The 20,811-nt window shown below is 42.6% G+C and overlaps 1 protein-coding gene across 2 annotated transcripts in view; it reads left to right on the forward strand.

Moving 5' to 3' along the window:
* The first annotated feature begins 332 nt into the window (after positions 1 to 332).
* The window catches only part of LOC129108416 (cGMP-inhibited 3',5'-cyclic phosphodiesterase 3A-like), a 66,410-nt gene continuing 45,931 nt past the window's right edge, over positions 333 to 20,811 (forward strand). For both annotated transcript variants that reach the window (XM_054620224.1, XM_054620226.1), the window contains exon 1: positions 333 to 1,271. In XM_054620224.1, coding sequence (XP_054476199.1) covers positions 333 to 1,271 — 939 coding nt within the window. The remainder of the gene's footprint in view (positions 1,272 to 20,811) is intronic.

Consider the following 20,811-nt stretch of genomic DNA (forward strand, 5'->3'; position numbering starts at 1 on the left):
GGAAGGAGGGCAAAGCAGGACGCGTGTGTGTGTGTGTGTGTGTGCAGAGAAGCAGTGCCCTAGATCTGAAAAAAAAAAACTTCTGAGTTACTCTGTCCTTCAGGCTCCTTTTCATGCCATTTCTTAACCCTGCACCTGGGGGAAAAACAAAAGGGGGAATGCGTTCATCTCCATGCGTAAATGGAGACCCATCGGCGCGTATACTCGCTGTACTTTTCCCCCCCATTCCGCGTACAATAAATTAAGGTTGTCACCGACTCTTGTCCTGTCCCATGACCACACTCGTATAGATGCATTATAGACTTCCTCATACTTCACATCTGCCATGAGTGATGGCGATGCCTGCACAATCTGACAGCACCGGTGCGCAGAGCACTCGTGAAAAAAGCCTCAGCGCACCGGATCGTAATGGTTATGTGAAAACATGTGTCATCCCACTGTGCAGTGACCGAGATTACGAGTCGAGGGTGAGGCTGATGTTCACAAAAATATGGAGTTCCCAGAGACTGCGGAGTGCGGTGTGCGTGTGCGTGGGGTCGCTCTCGCTTTTTCTCGCTCTGTTGGTCAAATGTGCAGAGTGGAGAGCTGGAGCCAGCAGCAGCAGCAGCAGCAGCAGCAGCTCTGACAACAACAGACTCTCGCATTCATCGTCCCCTCTTCACTTCGTCTCAGGCTGCGCGCAGGAGCTGTTGCAAACTTGCTGGAGTGTCGTTTCCCCTTTGTTCACCCTCCTATGTGCCTTCTTTTGGGTCGGTGTCTACTTGATCCGCTGCGGAGTCCTGATCCGCACCGCCCTCTCCCTCCTGACCTTGTGCCACCTGGGCGAAGCAGCGGCGTGGTCTCTCCTGGACGGGACAGATGAGCAGCTGTTTTCACTCACGACAGCAGCCGCGGTGGTGCTCATCTGCGTGGCCACCGGCGCACTCATGGTAGCGCGGCTGAATCAGGGCATATCTGTGGTCGTTTTCATAAGCCTGGTCAGGACTATCTCGCTCTTCTCGCTGCACAAAGTACGGGCCACTTGGAGACCGTACGTGGCGTACCTGGTCGGAGTGCTGGGCATCCTGCTGGCGAGGTATGCTGACAAGCTCCTTCCCAACCAAGGGAGACACAAGGAGGGCTGCACCCCCGTGACTGGAGCTAGGGAAGAGATCCCTGTATTTAAAAGGCGCAGGAGGTCCAGTTCTGTGATAGCCTCAGACATGGCACACAGTCAGTCCAACAGTAAGTCACATCGCCGGACCTCTCTGCCATGCATCCAGAGGGACCAGGTAAGAAGTTTCTGTCCCATTCAACTTTTTTCTATTTCTGCCTTGTTTTTCCTTCTTTCCCAATGACGAGTTTTGTGTTTGAGGCGAGGCGAAAGGAGGGAGAAGTGGGATGGCAATTTCAAAAAAAAAAAAAAAAAAAAAGGACTGTTGGCCTTTATGACTGATTCGAATTTTCATTATTATTATTAATATTATTATTATGGTGATGATTATAGTTATTATTATGGATGTTAATGCATGTAAGGATGGTTGCAGAGTTTTGTAAAATTGATGTATGTATGACCATGTGTAGTGTAACACACAACAACAACAATAATAACATTAATAACATTAATAACGATAATAATAATAATCATACACATGATAGTAATAATAATAATGATAATAAGCTCATATTATGTGTTTCCATGTCATGCTCCTGTTTTACATTGTAGTGTGTATTTTACAGTTTGCTTGAGTGGGATTTGATCTTTGCTCAGTTGTTTTTCTCTGATCTGCACAGATCATCTTTGGACTGATATCTTTTCTGTAGAGCCACTTGCAGCCATTTGAAGGCAAACATGGAATTATAGCACTTTACAATATTGTTTTTCTACTTGAACTCCCCAGTAACATTGTCAAATACAGTAATGCTGAATTATATATTTTTTCTCATTAAAAAATTATACATTATCTTCTACTAAAATAATAATAATAATAATAATAACGACAGTCTATTCATAGATATATACAATATAGTTTACATTCTGTATTTTGTTGCTGAAGAGATGCTATTTTAGTAATAGCTTTCAAGTGCTGATGAGAAAGGGAAGCTGAGGACAAGATGCCAATGATTCATCACATCCCTAATTATTTATGTCAAACATTCTCCCCGGATGATCTCTGAGCCACAGCCACAAAACTGACAAATGCATTATTATCTCTTTGTCCTGGACTTTAATACCACTTGCTCCTCATCACTTATCGGGGATTGCAGTCCTTAAACTCCAGGAATGTAGCAGCTGCCTTTTAAACCTCCTGTGATACTGATACACATGCATACCTTTTTTTAAAAGGAGAGGAGGGGGGCTTCATTCAAGCAGACTCATATCAGCCCCTCAGCCCTCCTTATGGAAAATCAATGAGCATGTTGAGCACATGAATTAGAAACAGATTTCTGCAGTGATCAAAGCTCTCGTTGTGACCTGTGAGTGCGGTGAGGCTGCAGATGAGAGGCTGCACTGTCGGCCTCGGCCACTTGAAAGATGCCCTCAGCTCTCAGGGCCAGTTAACGTTGTAGTGTGCTTGTTTGTTTTTTTCTTTGTAGTGACACTCACACACTCCTGCAAACACAAATCAGATATGAAAAGACTCTTAGATATTTTACCGTTAACACTTTATCCTGATTAAGGTTTGATGTCTCAGCTGAAGCTTATTCAAGTGTCTATCATTATTCATTTGATATTCAGTCGTGGGTTTGCTGCAGTGATGGTGTGAAGATGCATATTTGTTTTTTGAATCCGCGATGAGCTGGAAAGAGGCTGGTTGTATAGTTTACATTGAAGAGTTACTGTATGGCTATAAACAAGCATGTGCATGGATGGCAGATTGCTCTACACTTTGAAGAATATAATACATTTATATTGTCCCTCTTTATTTGTATATATATATTGCATGAGATAAAAATCTCTGTGATTATGCAATAAAAAACAAGGAGAAAACTGGATAGGTGTAAAAACAAAGAAACATTTTTTTCCACTTCACACGGTAATGTTTCCATTATGGTAAGAGCAAACATAGGCATTAGACAAACATGCTGAAATAAACTCACTGATTTTAAGTTGCAGCAATGCACTATTTCAAAGACAGCAAATATGTGAAAAAACAGAGGATGAATGCCATTGCTCTCGGATTCAGACTCCTTTACTTTAAAGGTTTCAAGCTGGAGTTACTCGGAAAACAATAAAAACAGCCCTAAAATCAAGGAATTAGTCGTAAACAGCTACTATTGATGCAACACGTTTTTTTTCTTCTTTAGAATTTTTTCTTTTCTTGCAGGAATGTCCCAATAAAAGCTGAGCAGAACGGAACCACCAGACAAACAATGTAGACAATATCATGCAAAGATGCTAAACATTTCCAGCATCTCTGACTCTTCTCTGCTCTGTCACCTCGGCCAGACTGGAGCCCTCTGCTGAGTGATGATCTCTACTACATGTGTCTGTTGTGGCACATAAAGACAGCAGTGCTCTGACTGTCTTGATAGTACGTTAAAGTTAATGAATTCATTAGATCTTCTGTAACGAAACCTGAGCGTTCTAGCATTTGCTCTCATCTTTGGTGGTGGTGCTAAGCAGTTGAGCAGTCACTGCCTTCCGGTAATTGAGACACACATGGCGGACATATGCTGTCTTAACCGTGTCTTGTCTGTGTGGTCTGTAATGTGTAAACAAGCCTATGCTGACCCACACTAGTCATCACCTTGCTCACACGGGGCTCTGGCCTCCCTAAGGGGGGTCAGACGCACATTTGGGGGCCACCATGCAACCACCACATGGTGACGGGAACAGAGCAGCGTAACGTGTCTATCTGAGTCTGCCTGGAGCCCAAAATGTAGGAAACTTCATGGCTTTATTGTGGCCAAAATTTCCCTAAGTATCACTTCTCAGTTTGATGATATAAAGAGGCCAAATGACGTTTGTGTTTTTGCTGTGTTCAATAGAGTTATGATGTTTTAAAGACGCTGTAAGCTAAGCGCCGTGACAAGGAATAGATCTGCACTTTGTGATGTGACAATGTTTGCATTAGTGCTGAGCGTCTGAAGTGTGTGAAGAATAGTGCGAGGTTGGAAGAAGGATTACAGTTGATACCTAACTTTGTTTTTCTCAGGAAGCTTCTCCCACAGACCTTCTAGTCTTATATAAAGGCCCTTCAGATTGATAGTCACTGTGTAAAAACAGTTTATTCAGAAAATAAATAGAGCAAAGAGGAATCCCTCTGTCTCCTCTTCCTCACAGGCCTTAGAGCTGCCATGTTGCCCTCCGCCGCTCTGCCAAAAAACATGCTCTGAGGCAATGCTTCGCTCTGCACAACTGTAGATTTAATAAACAGCCATTTTCCCTACTTTTGATTACAAATTGGCTGCCAGCATCTATCAGCTCACTAAGTAGGTGCATTTCGCAACGCTGGGGTCGTCCTTCCCATCATGAGTGTAATAAAAGAAAGTCATTATCAGCTGATCTGATAGTGGTTAGTGGGAGCCTCTGCGGGATAGTTCTTCTTCTTGGGTTAATACAAAATGACAGGCCGGTCTTCTGTATTTCAGCTGGCGATATTGAACTGGAGGAAGAGGTGTGGATCGCTTTTCACAGTGTGTCAGGGAAATCTGAGTCCAAGGCTCTCCGGCTGCAGACATCAGCACTGTCATAGAAAATTCCTCTGCTCTCATTCAGAGGAAAGCAGTCTGCCATGTTGCCAGCACACACATTCTTTTTTCAGCTAAACCTACCTGAGCTGCAGAGCTGATTAGCCAGGAAGTGGAGTAGACATTAGCAAGACACTTCTACTTTTTCGCTGATTCTCTTCAGGAGGCGTTAGAAGCCACTCCCTTTTCTGTCAGTAACTCCATCCCTCTCCACAGCGCTCGGCTGTCTGTCCTCTCTCTGACACTAACACAAATATTATCCCAACCAGAGGAGGAAATTCTTTCTTAACTTGTATGATAAAGATATTCTTGAAATCTATGGTAATGACTTCCTCTGGAATTGGATCCAAACACAATTACTGTTGCTGTTGTAAATGTTTCCTGTTACTCTATTTTTGCTGCACCGTCCATAATTGAATTGTGTTTTGGATGGAGGAGGTTGTTGATAGCCTGTAGGGCAGAGATTTACCACTGGGCCACTGCGCACTCTCATCCCAAACAGCTTGTTTGTATTCTAAACACATCGCCTCGTGGGATGTGATGTTTTTTTTTTTTTTTTCTGGACTGGACAGGCCTCTGGGTTAGAAACGGTCTCATTGAGAGCCTCCCCCTGCGTCTGGAAAGGAAGCTGATATCAGCATGGGGCTGTGTGTCTTGTGATTGGGCGATCCACTTCACACTTTCAATCCCCATTCAGTCTCAGTGTATTAGCTGCGCTGTGCCTGTGTGAGGAGGCAACGGGTGGAGGAATTGGTGTAGGAATGAAAGTAGGTCATTCCAGGTTTTGTTCAGTAGCCAGGCAATACAGCAGGGTTACTCTTACCCCCCTGAATGGTGGAAGACAGGGTTTAAACCAAAAGTGCTAGCACCTGAATGCTGGTTATGATCTTAATACCCTATGTTAAAGGATCAGTGTGTAGCATTTAGGGGGATCTATTGCCATAAATGGAATAAAGTGTTGATAAGTATGTTTTCTTTGGTGTATGATCACTTGAAAATAATAATCATTGTGTTTTAGTGGCTTTAGAATGAGCGCTTAGGGACTAGAGCCTCTTCACGGAGTCCGCCATGTTTCTACAGTAGCCCAGAACGGACAAACCAAACACTAGGTAAAGAGGGACATACGTGTTTTCAAACTGTTGCCTCGGCCACAGTAGTTCTATGACATGCTTGGCACACGGGAGAAGTTTCAGTTGGTTTCAATCTGCATCCTCGCCACTAGATGCCACCAAAAAATTGTCTCTAAACTGTGATAAATGTTTACAGCTAACACTTTGTGTAATAATTATACCATTAGCCTCTCTTCCCCAAAAAATCTAAAACAGGCTTGTTTAATGAAATAGTTTGTCATTTCGGGAAGCATTGTTATTAACTTTCTTGCAGTGAGTCCGATGAGAAGTTTAAAGTACAAAATTGGATTTCTGTACTGTAAATATGAAGATACAGCCAGCGGTTTATTAGCTTAGCTTAGCATAAAGACTTGGAAAAGGGAGAAACAGGTAGCCTAAGTTGTAGAGCTAAACCTGTATGATCATCTGAGCAACCCATCTGAACAATTTTTTGTGATGTTGCTCTGTTCCTAGATCTCAGCCATTAACCGTGCGAGAACAATATTGTTATAACCAGCAGCAATGATGGGGAAAAACAAACAAAAAATAAGACCCAAGTTGTTATAAAGTGGAAATATCCTTAAAACTCTACATTACATGGCTCACCCATGTGTGTCCAGCTCTTTCATTACCTTCATTTACAGCAACAAGAGTAGCTCATATTCTGGTTCTTGCCCTGTGTCTCTGATCCCGTATAAACAGGCCAACCAAACCAGAAGTCCAGGACTAAGCTGAGTGCCTCTCTTCCCTCCCTTCACAACCCCTGGCACGACCAAGATCTGGCTCCCTACTGATTACCATGGAAATTATGGAAGGACGTCTGTGTGAGCATGTGTGTGCATGTAAGCGTGTGTGTGTTGCCAGCAGCTTGATGGCTGCCAGCTGCTGCAGGCTGAGAGGTTGAATCCGCTCGTAGAAACACGGAGGGCCTCAAACCACAGGCGCAACCCAACGCAGCTGGAACTGCTAGACAGGCAGAGGCCTCCAGTCCTGACACACAGCACACATATTAACACCTCGGGATCCTAATAACTGCCTCGCATTTGAATAGAATAGTAGAATCTGAAACAAATTATTGATGTACGTGTGCGTTGAAGGAGTAGATTACACGCTGTACTTTCTTCTTCTGCTGTCTGTTCTAAACTAAGGCAATTATGTCACTCAAGTTTTCTGTGTTACCATAAGAGACTATTTTAGTGATGGAGGTGAACAGAATGTTCCTGGCACAAATGTGTGTATGCGTACAGTACGTTGGTGTGTGTGTGCTTGTGAGGCAAAGATAGAGACAGAAAGGAGAGATATTGTGTTTGTGAAGAAATAGATGCATTTGCATATGCACATATATTAGGTGTATGCATGAATAGGACTGGTTATTGTTAGAAATGTTTTAACACTATAGAGCCAGTTTCGGCAACATTACCATAATGACACTTTTGTTGACATTTTTTAGACATATTTTACAGAACTCTTTATTTTTGCTTTAGTAATGTAGAAGCCGCACTTCTTAAATGTTAGATGTTTTTTTAAAACCCAAGCAGGTTGTAAATACATGAATAAACAAGGCTACATAGTATGTAGACATGTGGCATTTGAGAGTCAATTTCAAGTATGACATGTTTAGGCGCAGGCTGAAAACTCACCTCTTCAAGAAGTACTACCCTGAGCCTTCCTCGTAGCACTTATTGCATTCGTATTAGTTGTTGCACTTATTGTATTCGTATCAGTTCGCTGCACTTATTGAATTTGTATTTGTTTACTGCACTTATCCTATTCGTAGTAGTTTGTAGCACTTATTATATTCGTATTAGTCTGTTGCAATTATTGTTTTCGTAGTAATTTGCCTCTGCACTATACTTTTGCTCTGGCTTATGCTTTAGGATGCTTGTTTAAGAAAGGAGATGCACTTATGACTTCTGGTGACTAGTAGTTCTCTTGAATACCTATGTTGAATACACTTCCTGTAAGTCGCTTTGGATAAAAGCGTCTGCTAAATGACTGTAATGTAATGTAATGTAATGTAATGTCTACTATACAAAGTTCTGAGTACTATTAATACTCCTAAACTACTGTACCACTTACTAGCAATAACCATCACAGCTTGATCAAATACAAGCTTTGAATATACATAATAATATTAAACACTCTGATAAGAATGATTGAGAGGAAACAGGTGCAGGCAAATGTAGAAATAGACAAATTTAGAATTTAGAAAAATCTAAGAACTACAACATCTAGAGTGACCGCTGGAAATGCCTCCAAAAGTTGCATCTTTAGTGACAGAATATTGCAGCAGAAATACTGCTCATTGCAGTTTGAAATGATGGTTGTATTTGTTGTGCCATACTGGAGGAGGTACTTTAGTCTGTTAGGTGGTTTTCCCCCGCTGTGCAACTTTTAATAGTTTCTGGAACCTCTTGACGAGGATGTTTGATGAAATGCATTTTTGGGATAGCGTTTAGTTAACCGAAATACATTGAATATTTGTATAATAAAACAAGTCCACAGAGTGCGTAGATTGGAATGGATCAACTGGAAATAGGAAAAACAGCTTAGAAGAGAATAAAACATCTACTTAGTTCCTGGTTGGGCAAAATCTTTCCAACTATGAGCAGACATACAAGCGGCTTGCTTAAATAAAATGAAAAAGGAAACATTTTGATTTGAGAAATATGAATAATGATTTTTTTTACCAAACCCTTTTTCAATTAGCAGAGTAAGCCTAAGGTCTAACATCTTAACACAAACAGGCATTAAAGAAGTTTCACTAATTACAAAACCATCAAATAGACATATCTGATCAAAGAATAACTATTCATTTATCCAGGCATAACTCTTGGTACTTGACACTTTTTGATACTTGGTGATGACCAGTGGTTGTTTTTTAAAGGACTCAGGTTTGATTCCCTGCTCTTTGTAATAAACAAGCTTGTGTTTGCAATGTTGAAGCAATGTTTGTGCCCTTTTAAAGGATGGCCAGGTTAATGGGTGCCAGTAGGTATCCTGTAGGACGACACATCACTTTTGGGGGAGCTTTCATCTCTATTTATCCTCCTGAAGGGCTTTTTCAATCACACGGGAAGCCCACCTTTAAGACAGTGATCCCTTACATGAGGGGGACATTCCTGTGCTTGCCCCGGTGCTAAATGAACTGGAATGTGCAGGTTGAGCAGACCCTGAAGGACAGGCCTGTGGGCCCATTCACCCAGCCCTTCCCCTTCCCGTTCTTCCTCCCCCCCCGCACACCCTGACCTGAGCCAACACCACCATCCTGGGCTGTCACCAGGTGTGCAGCTGGCCTCTGCCGAATGAATAGACACTCTCACATCGCCCGGGGAAGTGTGTGCGTGAGTGTGTGTGTGTGTGTGTGTGTGCATGTTTGTGAGAGGGAAGGTAGCAGCAGAGAGAGGGGGGAGAGTAGTCCGAGACGTAAATAGCTGCAGTCGGTAGATGTGTGAAAAACAAATGGAAGAAACAACTGTTAATATCCCATCTCAGAGTGTGCACATGCACATCCCAGACAGCGGTGTCCAAAAAAAAATATTGATCTCATGTCCTTTGATTGGTGTTGGAGATGAAGCGCAGGTCCAGTCTGACCATTGTGTCTCCACAACGAGCCGAGGAGGCCACAGTCGCTGCTGCTGCGGCCATCATTCATTTAACCAGCAGGAACATTTCAAACCTCTTTGACTGGGGCCGTCCACTAAATCCTAATATGGTTAGCTATTAATTGATTATATATTTTAGGAGCCTGACAAGGAAAGATGTTTTCAGTAATTGATGATTCTGTTTAGTAATCCACTGCCTGGTTGGTTGCTTTACGGTTAATCTCTATAAACAGATTCTACATAGTGCAAAGTAGTCTGTATGCAGCTGGACAAGATTTGGGTATCGGAAACTTTCAGGTTTCTGTTTGTAGTCCAAGTAGTATTGACTAATCACGTTTGGGCAGGCTTTGTAGAGGCCTTTGTGGAACCCACCGGCTATTGTCTGACCATGACTTAGCTTTATATTAGCTTAAAGTTAGCTTGTAAACGTGCTACTTGTGAAGCAATCCGTCTCTCTGCTCTAGCTCCAGTCTCGACTCTCAATCGCCCCGTAAACAATGACCAGGCTTTTGTCCAGGATATCAATCAAATTGACACCTGTCAGAGTTATATGATATATACAGTAATTCTTATTACGGATTGATTTATTAACATTTAAGAAGCATTATTTATCTTGCCGAGGTCAAGCTAGTATTACAATTTATTATGTACTGTCAGTCTGATTAATCTGTCAGAATGCGTTATATTTTATAAACCGATCTTATGTTTTGTTTCAAATCATGATCTATAAAGTTATTAAAGTAGCTCTAAATTAGTGGAGTAAAAAGCACATAATTCCCTCTGTCAGCATGCTGCATGTCTGTCTAGCTCTATGGCGTGGTGCGAGGAAATGTGTTATTGTAACCTCTGCCTGTTGAGCCCCCCTTCCGTCCAGCCCGCTGCCTCACTGGCTCGCCATGAGCCAGTCTGTCCCTGCAGCCAACAAGGCTTCTGCTGTTCCCTGCTCAATGCCATGTTTTACTCTCTAAATATGTTTGAGAGAAAAAATTCTGTCTGTACATCTGTCTGTCAGTCGGGTTATTTCACCCCTCGCAGCGGCGAGAGTCTTAGGGTTTGGGTTAAGGGGGTGTTTTCGTGCAGTCACTTTCAATTAGTCAGATATTTAAAGCAGAATGTATAGCTGCAGTGCTGTGCTGGATTTGCATGATGGTATACAGTGTCTATATGATTTAGACTTTTATGGACATATGGTGTGTACGAACAAATACCAATGTTGGAATGCTGGTTACGATGCTGACATTAACAGTGTGGAGATATTTTTGTACTATGGTCACATTTCTGAATCCACTCTGCAAACAGAAACCGCTTATGGTAAGCACAAGGAAATGAGTTCTTTTTTATGAATTAAAAATAGCAATCTGCTATTCTAATGTTTTCTATTTATCTGTATTTGTTAGCACCATTGCTTGAAAAACATCTGTGCACATTATCACTTATTAAATGGGAAACTGGAAAAAGTTTAGAAAAACTTTTTTTCCCTTAATGTGCTAAGCTCAATGAATATTTAATCAGATTTTTAAAGTGTATGTCGTCTCAAGTTAACCTCCACTTGTTAGGTATTTGGTTTGGAAAAGACATCCAGAGGGCCCTGAGATATCCCCACCACTTGCAAGAGTTCAACTACACGCTGTATTATTCAGTTTGAGAGTATGAGTCTCTACTGTATTGTTAGAGAATCGGCGAGACGAAGGAAGGAGCTATGGCTTGTCCTGAGTTAGTTTTACCTCAACCCTGCTTTGGCCCTCGGCTTTTGTCCATGAGGAGTATGATAAAAGTGGTGACCCCCCTCCAGTTTTTCTTTTCTGTACACTGTAAACACCTGCTAATACACACACAGACACACACAGTCCAGCAAGGCCTCATTGATTTGTTGCTGCTCGGCTCTGCATTGCCTAGAGACACTAAACGATGTCTGAGCTGACGTGTTCTTGTGTTGGTGACATCCGTTTATAGTCGGCCACAATCGATGGCTATGAACAGCAGGCTCTTCTGTGCATATGTGTGTGTGTGTGTGTGTGTGTGTGTGTGTGTGTGTGTGTGTGTGTGTGTGTGTGTGTGTGTGTGTGTGTGTGTGTGTGTGTGTGTGTGTGTGTGTGTGTGTGTGTGTGTGTGTGTGTCAGACAAGTGCTGTGTAGTGGAGATAGTGGTCTATTGGTTCCAAGCACTCCTTCCTGCCAAAGATAGCCAAGCTCACCCACTAATTGCTTTGTGGAGTACAAGCCAAGCTGGTTCAAGTCACATCTCCACCCAGAAAACACAACGTGAGAAAAAGACACACCATGACAACATGTGAACCTTGTGATAAGTTGCATTGCATTGTTTCAGAAAACTTCACATGGATCCCCAGCCTTTCATCCACCCAGATAACTCATAGCCACATGGTGTACAGTATGTCTCTGAAAAGTCTCTCTGTGTTATAAAGAAAGGGGCTCATGTGCCTCAGGTTTCTCTCTAGACCATCTCTCTCCATGATGTTTTCCATTAGCTCCTGTTCCATTCATACTCTCACTGACCCTGCGTCGTCTCTTCTGCGACTGGACGCTTAAATGAAATCTCTACACCTACTGTAGCAGACACCTCCTCCCTTCTCTTCATCTCTGTTATTTTTTCTTTTTTCCTGATCCGTCCTCTCCATGGACAGTGGAAAGACTTTAGTGTCAGGTCTTCAGGCTCAAAGACGTTTAGCAGCCTCAGATCCTGGATCACATTGATGGCTCTGAGACCAGATTGCAGATTCTATCTTTTATAGAGCGTTGCTACAGACATAGTCTGTCTGTAAATATCTTCCTCTCTTTTACCTCTCTCGTATTAGTCTCCTTTTTGAGCTAATGTGAGAATTTGTGTTGACATTTTTTTGATCATGTTTTTTACTCTGTTAATAATAATCCCCTTCACCTTGTGTCTCGCTGTCATGGTCAGATGCACTTCAGTGTTAAGATTTGAGAATTGTTAGAGGTTTGGCAGGTGATTCATCAAGGCTCTTGGCGAGAGCATTTCCATTGTCAGGACGAGGAATGGCATGCGGTGGTTTTGGCAAAGCTCCACAAACTGGAGAGGCAGAAGGACTTTTGACGTCATCTGGAAACGTGACCCACTTCTCAAGAGGCGAGGAGCCTTGGGCTGGTTGAGCAGATGTTGCACAGATGAGCCTGCGCACACACACACACACACACACACACACACACACACACACACACACACACACACACACACACACACACACACACACACACACACACACACATGCAGGCAAGCATGCATGTGCACCTACACTGTGTGCACACTTTCTACTCTGCCTTTATGTCCCATTAAAATACGCACAGAAATAAAAAATCAACGGTCCAGGAGCTTTAGCCGGGTCTCATTTGGGTTTGTGGTTGTGCACAGGTGTGAACTGGTGTAAGCATCAGTGTGCGCGCCACCAAAAGAGGTACAGTACAACAAAAGAGAGGGTGTTAGTGGGTCATTGAGGTCGTATAAACTGGATTTTCTCTAAACAGGTCTCAAAGGGGTTCTGTGGAACCTGAAGCAGCTTAATGCCTTTCAGCTACATTGCTCCTGTTATGTAAGGTGGATGAAGTGAAGACTAGGTGATGATGGGCCCAAGAGAACCGCTAGTTTAGTTCTTCACTGGCTCCATCCTACCTGTCAGCCAGGGGCTTCCTCCTCCTCCTCCTCCGCCTCCTCTCTGCCATCACTCTGGCTTTTTTTTTAGACATTACATAATGCCTTTCTTTCTGGTTTGTCACTTAGTTTGACGTGTGACAGTTCAATAGGCTCTCTTTATCTCTCTGCTATTTTGCACCTTTTATTATCCCCGCCAGGAGATTGTGTGGATTTTGCACATGAGCCAGTGAGTGACTGTGCATATCTGTCCATGTCTGATCTCGCATTCTGCTACAGCAAACTAAGCATTATATTTTGGGTTGCCAGTTATGGCTGCATGCTTAAGGACCTCTCGTAATTGCGGTAACTCACACTTTCTCCAAAACACCTTTTATCGCCTGTTTTAAACTGGCATTGAATGCCGGCTGTCTCCTCGCTCACGCCTCTCTGCAGCCATAGATAAAGTTATTAGGTGCTTTTTTATTTATATGTCAAAAACTGCGCATTTAGCAACTACTGAACTAACTAATTACCTCAGGATTTGGTAGAGACCAAAACAAAGCTAAAAGGAGAGTATATATTGGAATTACATTAGTCAGGTGGACAAAAACATGTCTCGAATAAATGTTTAAGTTGCTCGGTGTCTGCTTTATGTGTAAAATAAACATGCAAAATTAACAATCATGTTCAACATATCAATTTAAATGGTGATGATATGTCGGTGGTGTATTTACAGCTCGTTGCCCAAAGTGGTAAAAAAAACAGGCTATCGAGGATATTATTATTATATAAGTTTTTCTGTCAGTTCATTGATTTTTTCATGTGCCACCATGTGGATCAAAACTCAGTCCCCTGTGCGAGATGATAGTGTTTCATCTAATCTGATTTCACCTCCTAAACCTAATACCCACATCACAATTTGCGGTGTAACCGATCTTCTATATAATTTGTGGTAATGAAGGGAAAAAAACCTCTGGCATTTGACAAATTTCAGAAGATTAAATCAGATCGCGGATAAAGTTTGTTCACAATACTTGCAGCAATTTTGTCTTTGTTAGATACAGTTGTTGGCTGAACGGTCCGGCCTGCAATCTGAATGTTCATGTGATTTGTATATGAATATCACAGGTTTGACAAAATAAACAATTTCAGGGCATTTTCCCTTAAATCTTTCTTTACGTTCATTTGGAGCACTTTTGATAGATATGTTTGGATTTCATCTTAGTTGCATTTAAGTCTCTCTGTCCCTAATGGGGTCAGAGCATTTATCCGTTGCATACAATTGCTTTCTGCCAAGCCGCAGCTGGCAGTCCCATCCTAATTTCTGAGAAAAATCTGATGAATATCCGGGATCTATGGTAAAAGGGAATTATCAAAGTCTATTGATCTCAACCATACACTTGGCTGTGTGCTATTATTATGTTGATATTGTTTAGTTTTTAATCTAGCTCCCTTTTGGCAGCCATGTCCCCTTCATTTGTTGTTTTTTCCCCAGGGACAAGTCAGAGGCTCTATTGATGCAGGCAGATGCTGGGTCAGACCCTTTTTCTATGTGTTCAGAATTCAGACAAAGTCCCGAAAACAAAATGGTGGCTCCTCCAGTGAGAGTCTGCTCACGCTGTCTATGATGAGCTCATTATTTCTGAAATGTCAGTGGTAATGAAGATTGGTCACCTTCAAGAAGCAACCCAATTTACTGTGACTGAGGTCTTTACGTTTCTCGTCACGCCCTGTTCCTCGCCGTTGTATACTCTGTCCCTGAGGCACAGTGAGCTGAGAGCCGATCCGACAACATTTCATGCTTATCAAGATTATCCCTGCTTCGTTTCACATGTGCCGATAGTATTGCTTGACGGCAGGAATGCGCTTGGATGTTGAAGGAAGTAAAAACATTCATGAAACACACATTCATGAAACACACACACAAACACACCTGCGTAGAAAGGGGGCCGGAGCCTGTGATGTTGCCACAGATGTAATAAGCACTCATTCATTTCCACGCTGGCAGAATCTTAAGACTGATTCAGGGGGCCGGTAGATGAAAAGGTCAGCGGGCTTGTTTTGAGTGAGTGTAAGATTTCCATCATCATGCCGCACGCTCTACCAGGCCCAGTCCAAACTACACAAACAGTGTCTCTGAGGCCCTTGACGGCCTCGCTTCTGCCATTAAGTCAATAATCTGCCCTCACTCTCCTCCTTCTCGTCCTGCTCTCTCCTCCCCTCACCACTGACCTGCTGTTAGTTTACGTACTTCCCTTTTTACTTACCCTCAACAACGCTTATCCAAACAGCAGCATAACTTTCCCCCCCCTTATGTGTTTCTCTTTCTACCACCGTGCCATTTTCCACAATTCTTCCACTTTTTCTCCCCTTCCCACTTCTCACCCAATAACGTTCATTGTTTCCAGACAGTGGTGAAACATATTGAGGTAAATGTGTGGAACCTTTGAGTCTGTTTGCACGGAGAAAGACAGGGACACACACACACACAGACACACACACACACACACACACACACACACACACACACACACACACACACACACACACACACACACACACACACACACACACACACACACACAGGAGTAATTGTTCCAGGAAAGTGGCATCTGTGCAGCCCATTAGACAGGGATTCAGTGGACCGGTGCCGTCCTTTCTACATATGGTGGTCAGCTGCTGGAAAGGAACTGGAACCAGGGGTCACATTTGAGAGAAAACATTAGGGGAGATGATGCATGTTGGACACACACACACAAACACACACACACACACACACACACACACACACACACACACACACACACACACACACACACACACACACACACACACACACACACCCTTCAAAGTCCTGTAGTGCCCTTCACCGCCTCCCTGGTACCGAAGCATTGCTCTGGCCAAGTCGTTCATAACCGCAGGGCCCGGCTGCAGGTTGGAGCAGACTGCTACTCTGCGACCTGCAAATAAACCCTCACTCTCTCACATTTGGAACCTCGACAAATTCTAGCACTCATCTCCTCCAGGGTCACTCCTGGAATCAAAAGCCCTAAAAAGTTTGACATTTGTTCATGAGTAAAGGGTGTGGGAGAGAGTGAACTCTGAGAGGCCTCTCATCAGTAGCAACTGAGTTATTATTGCAGCAAAAAGTCCACCCTACTGTAATGGCTGCTGAAATGACTCTCTAGGGAGCAGGTCTGCTTGACTTTAGTGAGAGAAGAGGAGCGAGTGAGGAAGAAAGGAGAGGAGTGGGAGAGTAAGAGACTATTTTGTAAAGATTTTTTGGGAAATTAAGTAAGGGGGAGTCTTTCTCTTTGGATGCTACAGCTGTGATTCATTAGTATATTTGTGTTGCTAGGTCTGAGTTGACTGGACCGTGTATGGAACCAGGCCAGGATACTTCCTACTGGGCCAAATGTTCTGGCCCCATATCTCTCCTCACTGTTTTTATTCAAGAGCCCATAGAGACATTCCTACTAAATGTGTAATGGGTAAAACATGATTGAATTGCACTATATTTATGGCTCATAATTGTGTTTAATTTTTCTCATCTTCTGAACATGACATATTTTGATATATATATTCTATATTACAAATATTTTACTGCAAAGGCATCTTGTGAAAGGAAGATTTTTTTGACTCTCAAATCAGTTTTGTTTAGGCAATCTGAAATGGTATTGTTGTTTGATAAGAAAACCCCTCGAGGCAAATATTGGTTTGTGACAATGGGCTGTATAGATAAAATTGACATCTTGTGAAGCAGTGAGTTACATGGTGATATTACAGCATTTAGTTGAGCCGTTGTTTGGTTCCTCCTACATTGGTTATAATGTAAGAAATTCACTTGAACAGCATTTGATATTGATCTTGTAACCCATGTGAAATAACGTTTTTAATACAACATTTTCTATGCATTATTGTTGCAGAAAAATCTGATTAACATAACATCAAATAATCTGGAAGAATGGTGTCCAGAAACATAAAGGCACTGATTAAACAATTTGGCATAACTTTTTTGGCATAACTTTACATGAATAAAGTAAGCTTGGTGGAACAGATTTAGTACTTTAAATAATTTTACTGCCATGAAATTGGAGTAGATTGTCCATTTAACTTAATATGCTACCTTTATAAATGCAGTTGAAAGCAATACGATCATATGCAATGTGGTTGTACTTTCAGAAGTTAGTCAGTGATAAATTACATTTGGAAAGGTAACTCAATCACCCTTTTTCCAATCCTTTTTTTCGTAAAGAGCCTCCAACATTTTAAAGAGTTAGTTATAGTGAGGTCATGTTATTAGGAGCGAAGTTCTAAAGAAAACTGCTCCTTCTGGGTGGTATGCTGTTGGTCACGGTGATATTACGAGAGGTACAACCCTCTGGGAGGATCCTGCTCACGTTGTTCGAATGTGTGTTGTGTCAGAGCACCTGGTCAGAGCCTCAGGCAGCGGATGTGGCTGCGCATGCTGCATGAATATGAGACTCATTAAGTTTCACTGGCCTGCCAGGTGGACTGCAGCTTGTTCCAGCGCATACACACATGCACAAGGTGCACAAACACACTCGCATGAACCGTGATGCATGGATGTGTACATGTGTGCCTGCTAATAGTTGTGCAAGTAAGACACGTTCACACACTTTGCAGGGACAGACGGAGGCAGGCAGAGCTACTGAGCTTGTAATCAGATCAACTCAGATATGGTATCATTGTAACCAAATTAGTGATGATGCAGAGTATAGTATATCAAGTTTTGGCCAGAGCTCAGTCACATTTGTGGCAGAGAAGTGACATGGAGCACTTGTGCCAAATGCAATAACTGAACTTGCGTCATGCACATTAGGGACAGTTGAAAATACAGATGCAGGGGAAGATAGACTGACGCTGGATGAAGCTCACTCATGTAACTTCATGTAGAAAAAGAGAGAGACAGATATGTCAGACTGGAGCTACAGTCACAAGGTGTCATTTGATTAGTGCTAATCTGTGTCACACAAGGCAGACTCTTTCAAGAAGAAAGCAGTAAAAAGTGTCAAAGAGAGGCCGCAGTTTGCAATTTTTGATGTGTCTTTACTGTAAAATGTTAATCAAAGTTGGAATAGTATTGATGTCCTGGCAAGACATTTGTTCATAAGTATAGGTCTTTATTTTTATTTTAATATTTAAAAATAAGCACTGCACTTAAAAGACAAATGACATTTGTTTTGAACAAAATGGTCTGACTCGAAGCACTGATGTGTGCTTCGAGTCATAAGACATTACATTGCTCTTATTTAAGAGCAATGTAATGCAATGTTTTGATTTTTTTTGTTCCCCTCTCGGTCCAGGACAAAAGAGCAAAGAATATGGCACAAATATACTAACCAGCTGTTTTATTGTTTCGGAGAATTCACTAGTGAGAAGCAGAGCAGATCATCCAATGCCATGATGGTTATTTAATGAGATTTCATCAGCAAAAAATGTTTTTAAATCCATCATTGATGCAGCATACGAGAGAACATAGAGAACTTATTTTCCCTTCATATCATTACTTTTCAACGCTTTTCTCCAGCAGTACCTATTTCATGTCCGAACAGATCTTTACGTAGCTTTTTATCAAGATATCATACATGTGCAGCTGTTTTACGTTTGAGCACTGTGCATTAGAGACCATTATTTTTCTTGACACCAGAGACATTCAGTAGACATTTGGGGTGAAAACACAGTTAATATGATCACAGCTGAAACTACTGGAGCCAGTCTGGCTTTTTTGACTTCTGGTGACTTGCCGTCTGTCTGTTCCCACCTAATGGTCTTTCTGGTGGGAATGCGTACGGCCCCAGTAATGGAGTCTGGATCACGTTTGTCTCGGCATACTCCTCTCTGATAGGCCCGTGGTTCTTAATTACCAGAGTGACTGTTTATCCACACTGTTTGCCTGGATCCTTATCAGCCCTAACAGTGTTTTAACTCCCAGTGGAGAATGTGTGGGAGATGGCGAGAGGAAGTGAGCGTATGTGTGTGTGTGCTGGTGTGTTGTGACGCACAATAGGGTACATGTCAGCGTGCATGTTTGATGTACTTTGTCAGACGTGGGTCAGAGTGTTTGGAATGCAGAACACGCAGATTCTGCCAGCGATATCTTGGTTGTGGTTGATGCCGATGAGGTTGTGTTTGCACTCCTCGTTGTCGGGACGGAGAGAGTCAGACTTGTGGTCTGCAGTCATCGAGGGGACACTTGTGTCGAGGTTTTTAGCGCTGAGGGATGAGTGTTCAAGTTATTACTTCATTCCTCAGCACCAACAGTATCAAGCAAACGGGGAATTTGCACGTTTTTGCATTCCAAATCAGGAGCCCTTGTAAAAGTGTGACCAGTTCACTGAGTCTGGATTGTAAAAATGTTCATGCAGTTTATCATCGGTCTGCTTTTTATTAAAGGTGGAGCGGCTAGAATGAGTTGGTACTTTGTGTGTGTACACAAGTGTGTTTCCATAAGCTTTTATTTGTGTGTCTACTGTATGCATGTGTGAGTGCTTGTGTGTGTGTGTGTGTGTGTGTGTGTGTGTGTGTGTGTGTGTGTGTGTGTGTGTGTGTGTGTGTGTGTGTGTGTGTGTGTGTGTGTGTGTGTGTGTGTGTGTGTGTGTGTGTGTGTGTGCGCATATGCAAGCATGTGTGTAACCTGAGCTCTGGCCATCTCGCTGTGTGTGAGTAATGGTCCCTGTTTTATTGGCCCGCTCCTCAACAGACTCTATGAGTAATCACATAATGCCTGCTCTGACGTCAGAGCTGTTTCCATGGCAACACAGTGCTCCCCACTCTGGGGAGGTGCGTTCATTTTTTATTTTTTTTCCCCCTACATCTCGTCCGATGTACGCTCAAAGCTCCGGCTCCGGATGGAGACATTACTCCTCGAGCTAAAATCACCTCCCCCTAATCTATAGTTTCACAATGTGCTCGTATGATTAGAGCAGCACACTTTGCTCTTTTTTTACCTTCCACTTCTTCTTTTTTTATTATGGTCCATTTCTCTGTATCTCATTCTGAGCCTCTCCTTCTCTCACTTCACTGTCCCTATTTTAGTCATCCTCTGTCTCCTCTTGCCTCCCAGCTCTGTCTCTTTCATGATTAGCCCCCATTTTACTCTCTCTCGTCTCCCTTCCACTCTCCTTTCTTCTCTTCTCCAAACTCTGTAATGCCCGACAAACCACCTCTCCTATTTCCACGCCAGATGTATTCATTTTTCTCCCTGCCTTTCATGCACTGTTGAATTCCAGTGAACGGCCGACCCCTCTCTTTTCTACAGGCTCTTCCTCTTCACAGTTTTGCCTTTTTCCTTTCTCGTTCCCTGCTCTGGTGAGAGGACAGGCTTGGATGAAAAAGAAACATACTCCCTTGTGTACCCGTGCCTACATAAGATTAATACTGCTCCAGCCATCCCCCAGGGAGCCGGAGGACAATACAGCAAGTTCAGGTTTAGTTTGTTACTGGATAGAAAAAAAGAAGCATCGTTAAAAATGATAACTTGCTAGAGTGCACCGATCTATTAACTGCACTCTGTTAATTTGTTTGTATTGAGTTTCACCAGGGCAACCAACTTTTAACAAATAGAAAATAGGGACAAACAGAAAAATGGCCAGCCAAAACTCTTCACTTTTATGTGAGAGGAGATTCAGCTGTTGAAGCAGAATCGAGACAGATTGGAGGTCATCTCTGAAAGTAGAGATTACTTCAATGCTGAAGGGCCAACGGATCTGTGGAGGAAATAAGCACAAAGGTCAATAAAACCACATTTTGAAAGGGAAAGAATGGATGAAAAAGCAACCAGGGACTTGAGGGTC

Source organism: Anoplopoma fimbria, chromosome 19, assembly GCF_027596085.1.
Source record: "Anoplopoma fimbria isolate UVic2021 breed Golden Eagle Sablefish chromosome 19, Afim_UVic_2022, whole genome shotgun sequence".
Lineage (NCBI taxonomy): Eukaryota > Metazoa > Chordata > Actinopteri > Perciformes > Anoplopomatidae > Anoplopoma > Anoplopoma fimbria.